At 41.0% G+C, this 16,766-nt stretch overlaps 1 protein-coding gene across 11 annotated transcripts in view; it reads left to right on the forward strand.

Moving 5' to 3' along the window:
- Positions 1-16,766, forward strand: part of TPK1 (thiamin pyrophosphokinase 1) — an 854,031-nt gene that overhangs the window by 311,928 nt on the left and 525,337 nt on the right. For 6 of the 11 annotated variants that reach the window (XM_077269139.1, XM_077269142.1, XM_077269136.1 and 3 more), the window contains one exon: positions 2,296-2,365. The exons of the other annotated variants lie outside the window; for them this stretch is intronic. In XM_077269139.1, coding sequence (XP_077125254.1) covers positions 2,296-2,365 — 70 coding nt within the window. The remainder of the gene's footprint in view (positions 1-2,295; positions 2,366-16,766) is intronic. 11 annotated transcript variants of the gene reach the window in all.

The raw sequence follows: 16,766 nt of genomic DNA on the forward strand, positions 1-16,766 counted from the left end.
GTGTCACATGATGGGGCTGGATGAGTGGCCCAGCGGACCGTGTCACATGATGGGGCTGGATGAGTGGCCCAGTGGACCATGTCACACATGAAGGGGCTGGATGTGTGCCCCAGCGGACCATGTCACACATGTTGGGGCTGGTTGCGCGGCCCAGTGAGCCGTGTCACATGACAGGGCTAGATGTGTGGCCCAGCGGACCGTGTCACACATGATGGGGCTGGATGTGTGGCCCAGTGGACCATGTCACACATGTTGGGGCTGGATGCGTGGCCCAGCGGACCATGTCACACATAAAGGGGCTGGATGTGTGGCCCAGCGGACCATGTCACACATGAAGGGGCTGGATGTGTGGCCCAGCGGACTGTTTCACACATGATGGGGCTGGATGCGTGCAGTGGGGGAGCCGAGGATTCAGTAAAGACCAGATGGGTATTGGTGAAGAGCGGAGGGGCCTGGGTAAGCCAAATATAAGGATTCTTTTTAACCTTTTGATGGCCCTTTATTGTTAAAAAAAAATGGAGTGTAGTGGCCAGTTTGGTTGATGCGTGTAAATGGAAAATGCAAAAAATCCACATTTTGGCTAATGAAGATTTTCGTGAAATTCAAGATCAATTTACTTTCCAATCACTAATCTGTACATTTCTTTTGTCAATGAAAAATTACTTAGGATTAGTTACTATAGATGTGAAATTCTGCTTAATATTGAAATCTAGTATTCCTTTCTTCCACATACTGGTTTGTACAAACCTTTCCACTTTCAGTTAGTCTTTTTTTCTTCTTCTGCGGTTTATTGAGTTTGCTCAGCGAATGATATAGCTTTGACCAGAGAATTGTACTGTAAACAGAATTTTCATCAGGTCGCTAAAAACTTTGCTGTATGCATTTGTCTGCTTGGTTTCATTCTGTCAGGGACCAATTGATTACTCTCTACAATTCACTTCAGAGAAAATGAAGGAAAAAGAAAGCGATACAACCCCATCCACGACAGGTTATGTTTATTTTGACAGATTTATTAAAGTTGCATTTCAGAGCAGCTTGGATGTGGAAACATTTGAGATTTAAGTGCAAAATCAAATGCAGTGAACTTCTGGCAGTGGTATCAATGTCCCTTCACTTCCAGTTTAATTTATAAATCACAGTGTGCTACAAACAAATTGAAGATATAAGGCAGAACTGTAGTCAGACAGATGAATAAAACTTTATCATTCCACGTCTACTGCATGCAATCAGGAAATTCCCGAGTCCCTTATACTCTCAGTAGATGTTCTGCTATTCTGATGTAGGTTTTTTTCAACATTTTAAAATGTTTTTTTTTTGTTCCTTTTTTTTGTAAGAAATTTATTAATGTACTTAATATGTATGTGTGCATTGCTGCTTCTGCAAACTAAGACTATGGTCACACTTTTTTTTGTAGAGTTAAAAAAAAATCAAGCAGAAACCATTTCAGGAAACTTACCTCTTTTGGTGAGTTACTAAGAGGAGTTTTTACTTTTACTGAAGCATTTCCTGAAGTGGTTCTAACAACTTTTGGAAGATTATTTTTTTTTTCAATTAAAGCGAACCAGTCAGCAGGATTTTGCTAAGTAAACTACAGACATTGTCATGTTGCCACAGTTATACTGATGAAAAATTACACCTGAGGTGAAGAAATACATCTGGGTTCTTGTGTAATCAGAGTTAAAAGTTTTCAGTTAATGAGATGCCCATGCTACAGTGCGGGACTGGAAAAGACCTGCCTGCAGGCCACCCCAAAGCACAGTCTGTCTCTACGATGAGGAGCATGTTTGTAAATCAGGCACCATTTATTAGGGACTCTGCCTATGAGCCCGCACAAAGTCAGGGACACAACATATGACGTAAATATACATCATATGTCTTGAAAGGGTTAAGGGGACATTCCCTCTAAGCTGCAACATGGGTAGAAACTTAATTCAAAGGGAACAATCCCATTCAGTAAAAAATGCCTTGTCATAAATCATTTTGAAATGACTGAATTGGGATTAAAAGGAAAGAATATAATCTAGAAATGAAGAGACCTTTCAATTTGTTACCATGTTTTCAGTTAGCCATTAAAAGGTATCAACCACTGAGGACTCTCAATTCTAAATATTTTTCTATCAGATACAAAGAGATTCTGCACATAAATATGCGTAGGTTAAATTGCAAAAATGTTAATGTTTCTGGATAGCTGATAATCTGTGCTTGATTCATCCACTTGGTTTGCACTTGCAGAAGTAATTTCTGTGCTTTTTGTCTCGCAATCTAAATGATTTGTATTATATTGTTTTGTTGTAGCTGCTATAAAAGCCTGTGCCGATGGAGGAGCAAATCATCTACACGGCATCACCGCTGGGCAAGAAGATGAGTAAGTTTTAACTATGTAGTATTACTATGCAAAATGAAAATTAACTACACATGTATGTACTGTATGGACAAATGGACATTTTCTTCACTCTTAGACTCTGTAGGTTTCTATAACTATGCTAAGTTCTACTTATTGAGCCTTACAGAGGCTCAATGTTTGTAGGGGTGGTATAGCTTGTGTAGATTATAATTATTTCACTGTTACTATGAGGATGGATGGATGTCCTGCATTTCATATCTAGTGTTTTCCTATGTTTAGACATATATACTTCAGCCAATCAGAACACACCAAACTGCAATGTAAAATAAGGAAGGAGAGCGGGATGAAACAAATGTCTGATCCAGAGATCTGAAGCTTCCATGCATTGTGGTTAGAGGTCCTTCCATACACATGTGCACTTGGTCGCATGTGTTCTATGCATGTAGAGAGGATAAAGCCGTTGTTAGACATCGCTGGTGATGTCATATCTCCAGGAAGAACAAATGTATCCGGCAATGAAATAAAAAATAAGGAAAAATGACAGGAGCCCCTTTAAATTATCCCCTGCACTGGGTACGCTCGACGGAGCTGTCATGTTGTTGTCCATGGAGGAAAGTGCCAGGAGTGACTTGGATACATGATTTTTCTACATACTAATTTTCATTTTAATTGAAGAATAACTGCTTTTTTTTTCTTTGATGAACCCTAATGTGTTAAAGCCAGAAATGATGCCAAAAGTTTTTATCTTGTCCACTTGCCGAAACTCTCTGCTTATAATTTAAATTAAAATTTGGAATCTCTCAGCTGAGGCATCTTAGCACCTGGTCCCCAACCAGTGAAAACCTATGTTGTTCTCTTCTCCAAGTCTTTTCTTAACTCAATATTTTAGATTGTGTTCACATCTGCATTGGAGGCTCCATTCAAAGCCTCCATCACAGATACCAGCAACTGTAACAGGCAAAATAGCACATCATTGTAGGACACTGGTAAAAAACAGACAGATCAGTTATCAGTAGGGTTTATCCAGCTCTGCTACTGTCTGGCATGTCAGGGATTTGTCATATCACTTAAAGTGTTTGTAAAAGGGACATGTCAGCAGGCCGCGCCATCTTGCCAGAAAATAAGTCTCAACTAAGATGGCGCCGCCTGCGCGGTATCATCTAAATACAACTACAAAGATGTTACTAGGCTTTAATACAAATAACATCAAAACACTTTATTTGCTTCTAAGTTATTAATCACATTTAAAATCATGGACTAAATACAATCTTTTATAATCTTATATATAAGATACAATACTATTAAATGCCGATGTATTTACAGTACATGCTGATATATTTTCATGGACAAATTACCGTAATTGATACAGGGGGTACAGGCTGATGAATTGTGAACTAGGAATATGTAGTAGAAATGTTACAACAAGAATATTTATAATAGTTATAAAGGAGTTCTATTGTTGTCCTTAAAACTGAGACAGTTTCCTAAACTTACAGTGCTTGAAGTGGATAGCTAGTATTCAGTGCAGTAAATTATCACCATGTCAGTGATGTCTTTTAATTAACCTTTGCCCCCCTCTGTTGCTCAGGAATTATAACCCCTTAGTGACAGAGCCAATTTGCAGCTTAATGACCAGGCCAATTTTTACAATTCTGACCACTGTCAATTTATGAGGTTATTTCTCTGGAACGCTTTAACAGATTCCACTGATTCTGAGATTGTTTTTTCATGACATATTGTACTTCATGATAGTGCTAACATTTCTTCGATATTACTTGCGTTTATTTGTGAAACAAATGGAAATATGGTTAAAAATGTTTAAATTTTGCAATTTTCAAACTTTGAATTTTTATGCCCTTAAATCAGAGAGATATGTCACACAAAATAGTTAATAAATAACATTTCTCGCATGTCTACTTTACAACAGCACAATTTTGAAAAAAAATTTTTGTTAGGAAGTTATAAGGGTTAAAAGTTGACCAGCAATTTCTCATTTTTACAATAAAATTTACAAAACCATTTTTTTAAGGACCATCTCACATTTAAAGTCACTTTGAGGGATGTACATGACAGACATACCCCAAAGTGACACCATTCTAAAAACTGCACCCCTCAAGGTGCTCAAAACGAGGAAAAAAATTAACATTTAACTTTTTTTTTTCAAACATTTTAATTCAGAACCAATTTTTTTTATTTTCACAAGTGTAAAAAGAGGAAATGAACTGCAGAATTTGTTGTGGAATATGTTGATACCCCATATGTGGGGGTAAACCACTGTTTTGTGCGCATGGCAGAGCTTGGAAGAGGAGTGCCGGTAGACTTTTTTAATGCAGAATTGACTGGAATTGAGATTGGTTGCCATGTCGCGTTTGGAGAGCCCCTGATGTACCTAAACAGTGGAAACCCCCCACAAGTGACACCATTTTGGAAACTAGACCCCTTAAGGAACTAATCTAGATATGTGTTGATCACTTTGAACCCCCAAGTGCTTCACAGAAGATTACAACGTAGAGCCATAAAAATAAAAAATTGCATTTTTTTCCCCAAAATTGATATTTTCTCCCCAAAATTAGGAGAAATTAGGCTACTAAAGTTGTTGTGCAATTTGTCCTGAGTACGCTGATACCCCATATGTGCAGGTAAACCAGTGTTTGGGCCCAAGGGAGAGCTCAGAAGGGAAGAAGTGCCGTTTGACTTTTCAATGCAGATTTGGCTGGGATTGAGATCGGATGCCATGCCGTGTTTGGAGAGCCCATAATGTGCCTAAACAGCGGAAACCCCCCACAAGTGACACCATTTTGGAAACTAGACCCCTTAACAAACTTATCTAGATGTGTGGTGAGCACTTTGAACCCTCAAGTGCTTCACAGAAGTTTATAACGCAGAGCCGTGTAAATAAAAACAATCTTTTTTTTTTCCTCAAAAATGATTTTTTTAGCCCTCAATTTTTTATTTTCACAAAGGTAACAGGAGGAATTGGGCTCCAAAAATTGTTGTCTATTTTGTCCTGAGTACGCTGATACCCATATGAGGGGGCGGACCACTGTTTGGGCAAACATCGGGGCTCGGAAGGTAAGTAATGACGTTTTAAAATGCACACTTTGATGGAATGGTCTGCGGGCGTCATGTTGCGTTTGCAGAGCCCCTGATGTACCTACACAGTAGAAACCCCCCCACAAGTGACCCCATTTTGGAAAATAGTGGTGAGCACTATGAACCCCCAAGTACCTCACAGAAGTATATAACGTAGATCTGTAAAAATAAAAAAATCTTATTTTTTCCACAAAAATGATTTTTTTTCACTCCCAAATTTTTACTTTCACAATGGTAACAGGATAAATTGGGCCATAAAAGTTGTTGTGCAATTTGTCCTGAGTACTCTGATACCCCATATGTGTGGGAGACACTGGGCGCATGGCAGAGCTCAGAAGGGAAGCAGCACTGTTTTGTAATGCAGACTTTGAATGGTCTGCGGGCGTCATGTTGCATTTGCATTGTGCCTAAACAGTAGAAACCCCCACAAGTGACCCCATATTGGAAACTGGGCCCTTCCAAGGAGCTTATCTAGATGTGTGGTGAGCAATTTGAATGCCCAAGTGCTTCACATAAGTTTATAACGCAGAGCTGTGAAAATAAAAAATAAAAAATTCCCATAAAAATGATATTTTAGCCCCAATTTTTTATTTTTCCAAGGGTAACAGGAAAAATTGGACCCCAAGAGTTGTTGTCCAATTTGTCTTGAGTATGCTGATGCCCCATATGTGGGGGTAAACCACTGTTTGGGTGCACGGCAGAGCTCAAGGGAGGGGGCACCATTTGACTTTTTCAACGCAAAATTGGCTGGAATCAGTGGTGGCGCCATGTCGTGTTTTGAGACCCCCTGATGTACCTAAACAGTGGAAACCCCCTAATTCTAACTCCAACCCTAACCCCAACACACCCCTAACCCTAATTCCAACCCCAACCATAACCCTAATCACAATCCTGACCCCAACACACCCCTAACCCTAATTCCAACCCTAACCATAACCGCACTACACCCCTATCCATAATCCCAACCATAACCCTAATCACAACCCTAATCCCAACACACCCCTAATCCCAATCCTAATCCCAACACACCCCTAACCCTAATCCAAACCCTAACCATAACCCCAACCCCACCTCATTGCCTCCTATACAGCACACATTGTTCCAGTCCCTTTCTGTCACTTCATAGTATGGTGGATAGTTTTAAAGGGTTTTATACAAGTTTTGAACATTAGTACCAAAGGAACCCTGCTCAAATTGGAAAGTATAACTACCTGTCCATCTGTCACCTGAACTGTCTGCTACACTTAATCTCTGACCTCAGTAGCAAATATGTGCAAAATAACATCTCACAAAGACCAAAGTCCATATTGCCTCCACATAGTGACCAAATAATACCACATACGGGAGACAAATCCCTCCACAACGTGACCAGACAACATATTACCAACACATAGTGACTGAATAATAGCACATACTAGTGACAAATACCGGCACACCATGACCGGGCCGCATATTACCACCACATAGTGACTGAATACTGCAATACTGATCATTATTAAAAAAAAAATCACAATATTAATAACACTAATATTACCATTAGTGCCATTATACACCGCTCTGAATATGGTATATAGTGAACAGGTAATACAGGCATCATCAGCGACATTGTACACATGATCTTTGTACAGTATACATTAATATAATCATAAAGCACTAACATATATTGAGGCCGAGAGCAAAATTTACCAGCTCTCCCAAAGCAACTGAGGGATATAGATTCAAATGGACCGCTCCAAACACGTATAACCAAAAGAAAACAGAGCAAAAATGTCCCAAACATCATAAGAATGTATATAAAATATTCATTTATTGAAAAAAATCACATGAAAAATATTAAAAATTCAAATATACATACTGTATACTGTGTATATCAATAGATTAAACGAAGGAGATCTGAAGATATGCCAGGCTCGGGGTGGACAGCACAGTACATCCCAGGGAAGCACTTGTTTTGGCTTTTTTGCTAGGTTCACTAAATGCTGAAATTGACCTGCCATTTTGATTCTCCAGGTCATTACGAGTTCATAGACTTCAAACATGTCTAGGTTATTTTTTATCTAAGTGGTAAAAAAAATTCTAAACAGATCGCTCCTATGTAGTAGATTTACTGCATTGCAATGAGCGCCGACCACAGGGTGGCGCTCATAGCAATCCGGCATCAACGACCATAGAGGTCTTCAATAGACCTCTGGTTGTCATGCCAACACATCGCTGACCCCCGATCACATGACAGGGTCAGCGATGCGCTCATTTCCGGCCCGATGCCGGAAGCGCTAGTTAAATGCCACTGTCAGCGCTTGACAGCGGCATTTAACTAGTTAATAGCGGCGGGTGGATCGCGATTCCACCCGCCCCTATTGCGGGCACATGTGAGCTGTACAAAACAGCTGACATGTCCCTGTTTTGATGCGGGCTCACAGCCGGAGCCCACTTCAAAGCAGGGGATCTGACCTTGGAAGTACTATCCCGTCAGAGGTCAGAAAGGGGTTAAATATGAGTGTCTTATCAAAGGGTCTGAATACTTATGACCATGTGATATTTCAGTTTTTCTTTTTTATTCTACATTTATCTTTTTTTCAGTCAAGATGAGATGCAGAGTGGACATTAATGAGAAAAAAATGAACTTTTTTGAATTTACCAAATGGCTGCAATGAAACAAAGAGTGGAAAATTTAAAGGGTCTTAATACTTTCCGTACCCACTGTATGTTATAAAAACAGACATTGTTATCAGAGCATTGAAATACTTTTCAATACAGACGTAGGAATTTAATAATGCTTTTTTTTTCACCTTTCCTTTCTATTGTATAAAATGTTAATATTGCTGGGAGGAGGATTGATTACATGGTTGCTAGCTCAACTCACTTTGAGGTCTTTGTCCCAGAAGCGATAATCTTTACAGATAATCTGTTGTTTCTCTTTGGTGTTCTTAGTATGCAAGTTTATTGCTAACGGTACACGTTTATTACATGAATATAAAATTGTATAAGTTCTCCTATCGGCTTATCACAGTGTGAATGACATGATTTTTATTATGCGCACAGAAAAGCAGGAAATATAAAGCCAAAACTGATAATACACTATATATTTAAATAGAACATATTATGTGAGCATTTTTGCCTTCTGCGTGTTTCAAATAAAGAATATATAAACGTAGGCAAAGTTTTTTGCTTTTTCTATTAATAATTTGTTAACTTAATTTAGATTTTTCCTTTTCTGATATTTCTCATGTTTAGCCTTATCGATAAGATCATGCTATTAACCATAAAAATATGTAAGTTACAGTACATAGTAAATTCATGTGTATTTACTTGTGCTGTGAAACCTCTACATAAGACCACCACTTTGAGAAGAGTAGACCACAGCTTCATCCACACTATATTTCTTGACAGATTTTCAGCTTCGCCATACTGTCCTATCTGTCTATTGATTTTAGCAAATTGATTGGTACAGGAGACCTACACTAACAGTCTGACCACAATACACCACCTACAATAAACCCCAACCTCTTATATATCTAGCAGCTGGCAAACACTATGGATAAGTTGCTCTATTGTTTGCTTTTATCATTCATAACATAATTTGCCTGCTTCCGGTCTCTGAATGATCTGCAACCTCTGCTTGAAATCTCAGAAGTAACCTGTCATTCAAAGACCAGAGGCAGGCAGAGGGGCTGGGAAATCGGACACGGAGAAGACCCAGCGTACAGTTTAGAGGCACTTTTTCAGTTTTTTCAAGAAATTTACAAAACTTATTGCTTTAGGGACGTATTCAGATTTTAATGGACGTTGAGAGGTCTATGTATTAGAAACTTCATAAAAAGTGATACTATTTTAAAAACCGAACCCCTCAAACACTTTAAAACTGCTGTCAAGACATTTGTTAACCCTTCAGGTGCCACACAGGAATTACTGCAAAAAGGAATTAAAAAAAAAATAAAAATGTCAATGTTTCCTCCAAAGTGTTGATTTAGCTCCAACATTTTTCATTTTTACAAGAAGAGATTGCACAAGAAAAATGACCCAAAAATGTATTAGGCTACGTTCACATTTGCGGTCAGCGCCGCAGCGTCGGGCGCCGCAGCGGCGCCGCATGCGTCATGCGCCCCTATATTTAACATGGGGGCGCATGGACATGCGTTGTGCTGCGTTTTGCGCCGCATGGCCGCAAGCGTTGGACGCAAGAAACGCTTCAAGTTGCATTTTTTTTGCGTCCAACTTTCGGCCAAAAAGGACGCATGCGGCGCAAAACGCAGCGTTTTAGCGTGCGTTTTGCCGCGTTTTCGTTTGCGTTGTGCGCTGCGGCGCCGACGCTGCGGCGCACAACGCAAATATGAACGTAGCCTTACCCAGTTAATTTTGAGCACATTGAGAGCCCACATGTGGTCCGCAAACTTTATTTGGACAAATGGCATGGAAGGGAAGGAGCACTATTTGAACTTTGGAATACAAATTTGGCTGAAATAGTTTGCGGGCACCAGGTCGCATTTGCAGAGCTTCTGATGTGCCTCAACAGCATAAACACCAGACAACTGACACCATTTTGGAAACTACATCCTTCAGGGGGTATAATGAGCATTTTGAATAAACAGAATCTACACAGAATTTGATAACATTAGGTTTTCCTATTAAATTTTTTTTTTTTTCACAAAAATGTTGCTTTAGCCCCCAATTTTTTTTTTTTGCTAGAGGTAAAATGAAAAAGTGTGCCCCACAAGATTGTTACCCACTTATTTCTGATCACACTAGTACTCCACATTTAGTCATAAAGTTCTGTTTGGACACACGGAAGAGCTTGGAAGGGAAAAAGCAACATTTGTTATTTCAAATGTAAATTTGTCTGGAATAGATTGCAGACAGCATGTCTCCTTTGCAAAGCCCCTGAGATACCAAAACAGCAGTGACCCCATTTTGGAACCTAGACCCATCAAGAAATTAACCTAAGAGTGCATTGAGCATTTTGAACCCATCCATCCCAATTGAGTGAGCGGTTCCATCAGGAGTTTTGTCTGAATCACTGTGTTTTGTTTTGTTTTTTATACGGAAACATAAGGACTGAGCGGAGAGCACAGAACAAAAGTGAACCGAGCCTTTTTCTGATTTTTGAATGGTAAAATAATTAAATAAACAGCAGTTGAAAATCGTGATAAGACGACTTTATTCGTCAGATGACCTCAGAGTACCATGGCAACTATCGGCTCCCGTCATTTCTATCACGGGGACAATCGTGTTAAAAGGGATGTTTTAAGTCTCTTTCTTGCACTTACAGGTGCGTCTCACAAAATTAGAATATCATTAAAAAGTGGATTTATTTCAATTCTTCAATCCAAAAAGTGAAACTCATATAGAATCATTCCAAACAGAGTAATTTATTTCAAGTGTTTATTTCTTTTTGTGAGAAGCACATGTACATCAGTGATGCCAAACTTATAGGAGCTTCTCCAAAATTAGAATATCATCAAAAATGTATCTCAGTTTTTCAATACAAAAAGTAAAACTTGGATATAGTCATTACAGAGTGATCTATTTCAACTGTTTATTTCTGTTAATGTTGATGCTTATGGCTTACAGGCAATGAAAAACCAAAAGTCATTATCTCAGTTAATTAGAATACTTTATAACACCAGCCTGAAAAATTTTAAAATCCGAAATGTTGGCCTACTGAAATGAATGTTCAGTAAATGCACTCAATACTTGGTCAGGGTTCCTTTTGGGTCAATTACTACACCAATGCGGCATGGCATGGAAGCGATCAGCCTGTGTCACTGCTGAGGTGTTATGGAAGCCCAGGTTGCTTTGATAGCAGCCTTCAGCTCGTCTGCATTGTTAGGTCTGGTGTCTCTCATCTTCCTCTTGATAACACCCCATAGATTCTCTATGGGGTTAAGGTCAGGCAAGTTTTCTGGTCAATCAAGCACAGCCATACTGTTGTTTTTAAACCAGGTATTGGTACATTTGGCAGTGTGGACAGGTGCCAGGTTCTGCTTGAGAATGAAATTTCCATCTCTAAAAAGCTTGTCAGCAGAGGGAAGCATGAAGTTCTCTAAAATTTCCTGGTAGATGGCTGCGCTGACCTTGGTATTGATGAAGCATGATAGACCAACTCCAGCAGATGACATGACTCCCCAAACCATCACTGATTGTGAAAACTTCTCATATGACCTCAATCAGCTTGGATTGTGCGCCTCTCACCTCTTCCTCCAAACTCTGGGACCTTGATTTCCAAATGAAATGCAAAATTTACTTTCATCTGAAAACAACGCATTGGACCACTGAGAAACAGTCCAGTTATTTTTCTCGTTGGCCCAGGTAAGATGCTTCTTGCTTTGTCTATTGGTCATGAGTGGCTTGACACAAGGAATGTGACACTTGTAGCCCATGTCCTGGATGTGTCTGTGTGTTGTGGCTTTTGAAGCAATGACTCCAGCTGCAGTTCACTCCTTGTGAATCTCCCCCAAATTTTTGAATGGCCTTTTCTTAACAATCCTTTCAAGGCTGCTGTTATCCCGGTTGTTTGTCCATCTTTTTGTACCACAGTTTTCCTTTCACTCAACTTTCCATTAATATTCTTAGATATAGCACTCTGTGAACAGCCAGCTTCTTTAGCAATGACCAGTTTACCCTCCTTGTGGAGTGTGTCAATGAATGCTTTCTGGACATCTATCAATTCAGCAGTCTTCCCCATGATTGTGGAGCCTACTGAAACAGACTAAGGGTCCTTTTTAAACGCTTAGGAAACCTTTGCAGGTGTTTTTCTTATTAATTATTCTAATTTACTGAGATGACTTTTTGGTTTTCATTGGCTGTAAGTCATAATCATTAACATTAACAGAAATAAAGATTTGAAATAGATCACTCTTTGTAATGAGTCTATATAATATCTTAGTTTTGAATTGAAGAACTGAAATAAATTAACTTTTTGATGCTATTCTAATTTTGCTAGAAACACCTGTAAATACACAGAGGGACAAAATTAAAAGCTTGGACTAAGTCGCCAGCCAACCTTGATTTCTATTAAAAAAGTGTCTACAATTGAAGTTTTCCTTATCACAAAATATAGCAATTAACTTTTTCATATGAAAACAAACTTAAAGGGGTTTTCCCATAAATAAAGTATATTTAAATTAATAGATCTTAGAATAAAATATTGATTTAATATAAAATGTGTGACGACTCGTAGATAAAAAATGAAAAGTGGACCCTCTGGACAGTGACGACCAGCCCCTCACGGACGAGCTGACCAGATGGACCACTCCCTATACAGGGAGAGTTAGGGGCAGGCCAGTGAGGGACTATCGCCACGGAAGCTGGAGGATCAAGATGGAAAAAGGGAAAAATAACGGACTGGCGATGACGGCAGGAACTCAGGATAGATGGGAACTGTAGAGACTAAGAACTGGAGGGTATGACGGAGACAGAGACCTGGCGGGAACACTGCAGCCACACAGGGACCGAGGGAACAGGGAAGAGACACAGGGAATGGCAAGGTACTACAGAGATGAGGGAGCTGATTGAAACACTACGGAGACACAGAGGCTGATGGGAGCAAGGCAGGGACACAGGAGCAGGGCAGGTACCGCAGAGAAACAGGAACTGATGGAAACACGGCAGGAACACAGGAAACAGACAATGCACTGTAGAGAAAGGAAGAGACCCTAGTTCAGAGGGCAAGGAACGCACAGGACCACGGGCGTCCAGAAGCACTTGATTGCACAAATGAACATCAGGCACTGAGGAGTGGCAGAAAGTGGTTTACATACCAGCGTGGGAGACACTTCCGGGTTACAGTCCTCCAGGATGACGGAGAGGACGGGAAGGAGCACCAGCAGGGGAATTAGAGGTGTGCACGCGCAGAGCTGAATGCGACGCGCGCTCGCACCCGACGAGCTGCAGAAGCTGGGGGCGAGCGCTGGAGAGAAGACGCTTCAGAAGTGGAGCCGCGCCGGGACGCCGAGGACAGGTAAGTATGACAGGGCGCGGGGAGTGGCAGCGACATGACAAAATGTTATTTCAGTGCTATAATATGCAGTAAAAAGCATATGGCCCAATGTCCTAATTTAGATATTTAATGACAAAGGATAAAAAACCTTGAAGATAATAAAGTATGATGCCAACAAAAGTGCCCACAAACACAGTATGATACCCCCACAGTGCAATTATCCACAATACCCCTTACACACACAGTATGACCCTACTTTTCCTTCCTTCCTCATTTCCCCCTGCAAAGAATGGTGACCCCATCACAGTACAATTCTTCAACTGTAATACTCCATACAGTATAATGGCACTAAAGTTGTTCCACACAGTATAATGGGTCCCACATAGTGCTCCATATAATATAATGGTCATAAAAAGTGCTGTATATAGTATAATGGCCTCAAATAGAGCTCCATATAGTATAATGGCCCCATATATCGCTTCACACAGTATAGTGGCCAAACGTAGTGCTCTATACAGTATAATCGCCCCACATAGTACTCCATATAGTACTATGGGCCCCACATAGTGCTCCATACACTATAATGGCCCCACATAGTGCTCCATATAGTATAATGGCATCAGATAGTGCTCCATACAATATAATAGACCCACTATTAAATAAAAAATATTCACCTCTGCTGATTCCACCACTGCTCTAGTCTTTTCATAGTGTTTTCAGATCTTCTGCACGTTTCGGTACAGTGGGCGCTATGTAATGACGTCATTGTGCTTACTGTGCTAAGATGTCCAATGTAGAGAGGGAATGACAGAAGAGTCAGCATCAGCTGACACTCTTCCATTAGTTCTTTCAATCGTAACAGCATCTAGGATGCCGATATAGCTGAAAGTGTGATGCCGGGCCAAGTATAGTTAGGGGACCCGCCCGGTATCGCATGTTAAATATACACTGCACTTAGCAGGGGTAGACACTGACCGCTTGGGGCCCCTGTGCAAGAAATGTGTCTGGGCCCCCGTCCTTTTGTGGTGAAAAAGCTGTGTATATATATATATATATATATATATATATATATATATATATATATATATATATATATATATATACTCCTGATGAGGTGACGGATGGTCTCCTGAGGAATCTCCTTCCAGACCTGGACTAAAGCATCTGCCAACTCCTGGACAGTCTGTGATGCAACATGACGTTGGTGGATGGTGCGAGACATGACGTCTCGGATGTGTTCAATCAGATTCAGGTCTAGGGAAAGTGTGGGCCAGTCCATAGCTTCATTGCTTTCATCTTGCAGGAACTGCTGACACACTCAAGCCGCATGAGGTCTGGCATTGTCCTGCATGAGGAGGAACCCAGGGCCAACTGCACCAGCATATGATCTCATCTCTGTACCTAATGGCAGTCAGGCTAACTCTGGGGAGCACTTGGAGGGCTGTGCGGCCCTCCAAAGAAATGCCACACCACACCATTACTGACCCACTGCCAAACCGGTCATGTTGAAGGATTTTGCAGGCAGCAGATCGCTCTTCACGGCATCTACAGACTTTGTCACATGTGCTCATTGTGAACCTGCTTTCATCTGTAAAGAGCACAGGGCGCCAGTGGCAAATTTGCCAATCCTGGTGTTCTGTGGCAAATGCCAAGCGTCCTGCACAGTGTTGGGCTGTGAGCACAACCCCTATCTATAGACTTTGGGCACTCAGACCATCCTCATGGAGTCGGTTTCTAACCGTTTGTGCAGACACATTCACATTTGTGGCCTGCTGGAGGACATTTTGCAGGGCTCTGGCAGTGCTCCTCCTGTTCCTCCTTGCACAAAGGCTGAAGTAGCGGTCCTGCTGCTGGGTTGCCCTCCTATGGCCCCCTGCACATCTCCTGGTGTACTGGTCTGTCTCCTGGTAGTGTCTCCAGCCTCTGCACACTACGCTGACAGACACAGCAAAACTTCTTGCCACAGCTCACATTGATGTGCCATCCTGGATGAGCTGCACTACCTGAGCTACTAATGTCAGTTGTTGAGTCCATCTCATGCTACCACGAGTGTGAAAGCACAACCAACATTCAACAGTGACCAAAACATCAGCCAGAAAGCATTGGTATTGAGATGTAGTCTGTGGTCCCCACCTGCAGAACCACTCCTTTATTGAGTGTGTCTTGATAATTGCCAATAATTTCCATCTGTTGTCTATTCCATTTGCACAACAGCATGTGAAATTGCTTGTCAAACAGTGTTGCTTCCTAAGTGGAGAATTTGATTTCACAGAAGTTTGATTTACTTGATTAAGCTGTCATAAATAGCTTTCTCCCACGAGATTTTTTTTGCCCACTGGGGCGCGCTATTTACTTCATTCTCGCCGCCATATAGGAATAAGGCCCTTTGTGCTACTCGTAACGTGGAAGCCCTCTATATTTCTGTTAGCAGATGGCGGACCTGTGTAGGGACTTGCTTTTTTTGTGGATTGAGTTGAAACTTGTTTTTGTAATGTTTCACATAACAGTTAGGATCACATTTATCCAGCTCTCTACGTTGAGCACTTACTTTGGGGTTTCCATCTAAATCTCCGAGTGACTTGACAGATGAAACTCCTGAGGGATCCATTCACTATAATGAATGTGAGGAGATAATATCCAAGTGAAGAAGTTTCTTTTCTATCTAAAACAAGTGTTTGTCTTGGTCTGAGCGCCCTTATCAGCCGTACTTTTCCTTCCTTTCAATTTACACCCTCCTGGGTGAGTGGCTTGGTGCAGCACGGACCCAGCAGACTATCAAAAACCTGCAGGACCTGAAAGACGGAGGACCTGCGGTAACATCAGCATCACATGATGTTCCACGTGACCGACTAACCTTCGAACTCAGAAACGGGGGTGGCGAATTGTGCACGATAAGCACCGCAGGCTCTGCAAACGTGGTTATGCCAGCAGCATAACTGCGGCAGGTTAGTGTACTTTGTTCATAACCTCCTCCACTTGACCACCGGGTATCACACCAGGAGCGCCCCACCTGTCTCCTATTTTGATTGTTATTCACTATAATGAGGTAGCAGTGTTACTCTGGACTCCATCTGATCTTTGTTCAGAGTTGTTCTTCTTTCCAGAAGTGTACAAAACTGTGGTTGATTGCTCTTTTATGCTCACTTAAAAAGACAGACACCACCGGATTACAGGTTCTTTGGCATCCACAGTGCCTCCATCTCCCTTATCATAGGGAATCTTCCACCGAAGGTTCAATCTGAATCATGTATTTCAGAGATTTGTACATCAAATTGCATCTTCAGAGAAAAGAGGACTTGAACTCTATAGCGCCACCTGTTGGAAGTAGCGATCCTACAAGTCACAATCAAACCCTTTAACGAGCCTTGTAATATGACTTGGGATAAAAGCCAA

This window comes from Ranitomeya variabilis, chromosome 6 (genome assembly GCF_051348905.1).
Source record: "Ranitomeya variabilis isolate aRanVar5 chromosome 6, aRanVar5.hap1, whole genome shotgun sequence".
NCBI lineage: Eukaryota > Metazoa > Chordata > Amphibia > Anura > Dendrobatidae > Ranitomeya > Ranitomeya variabilis.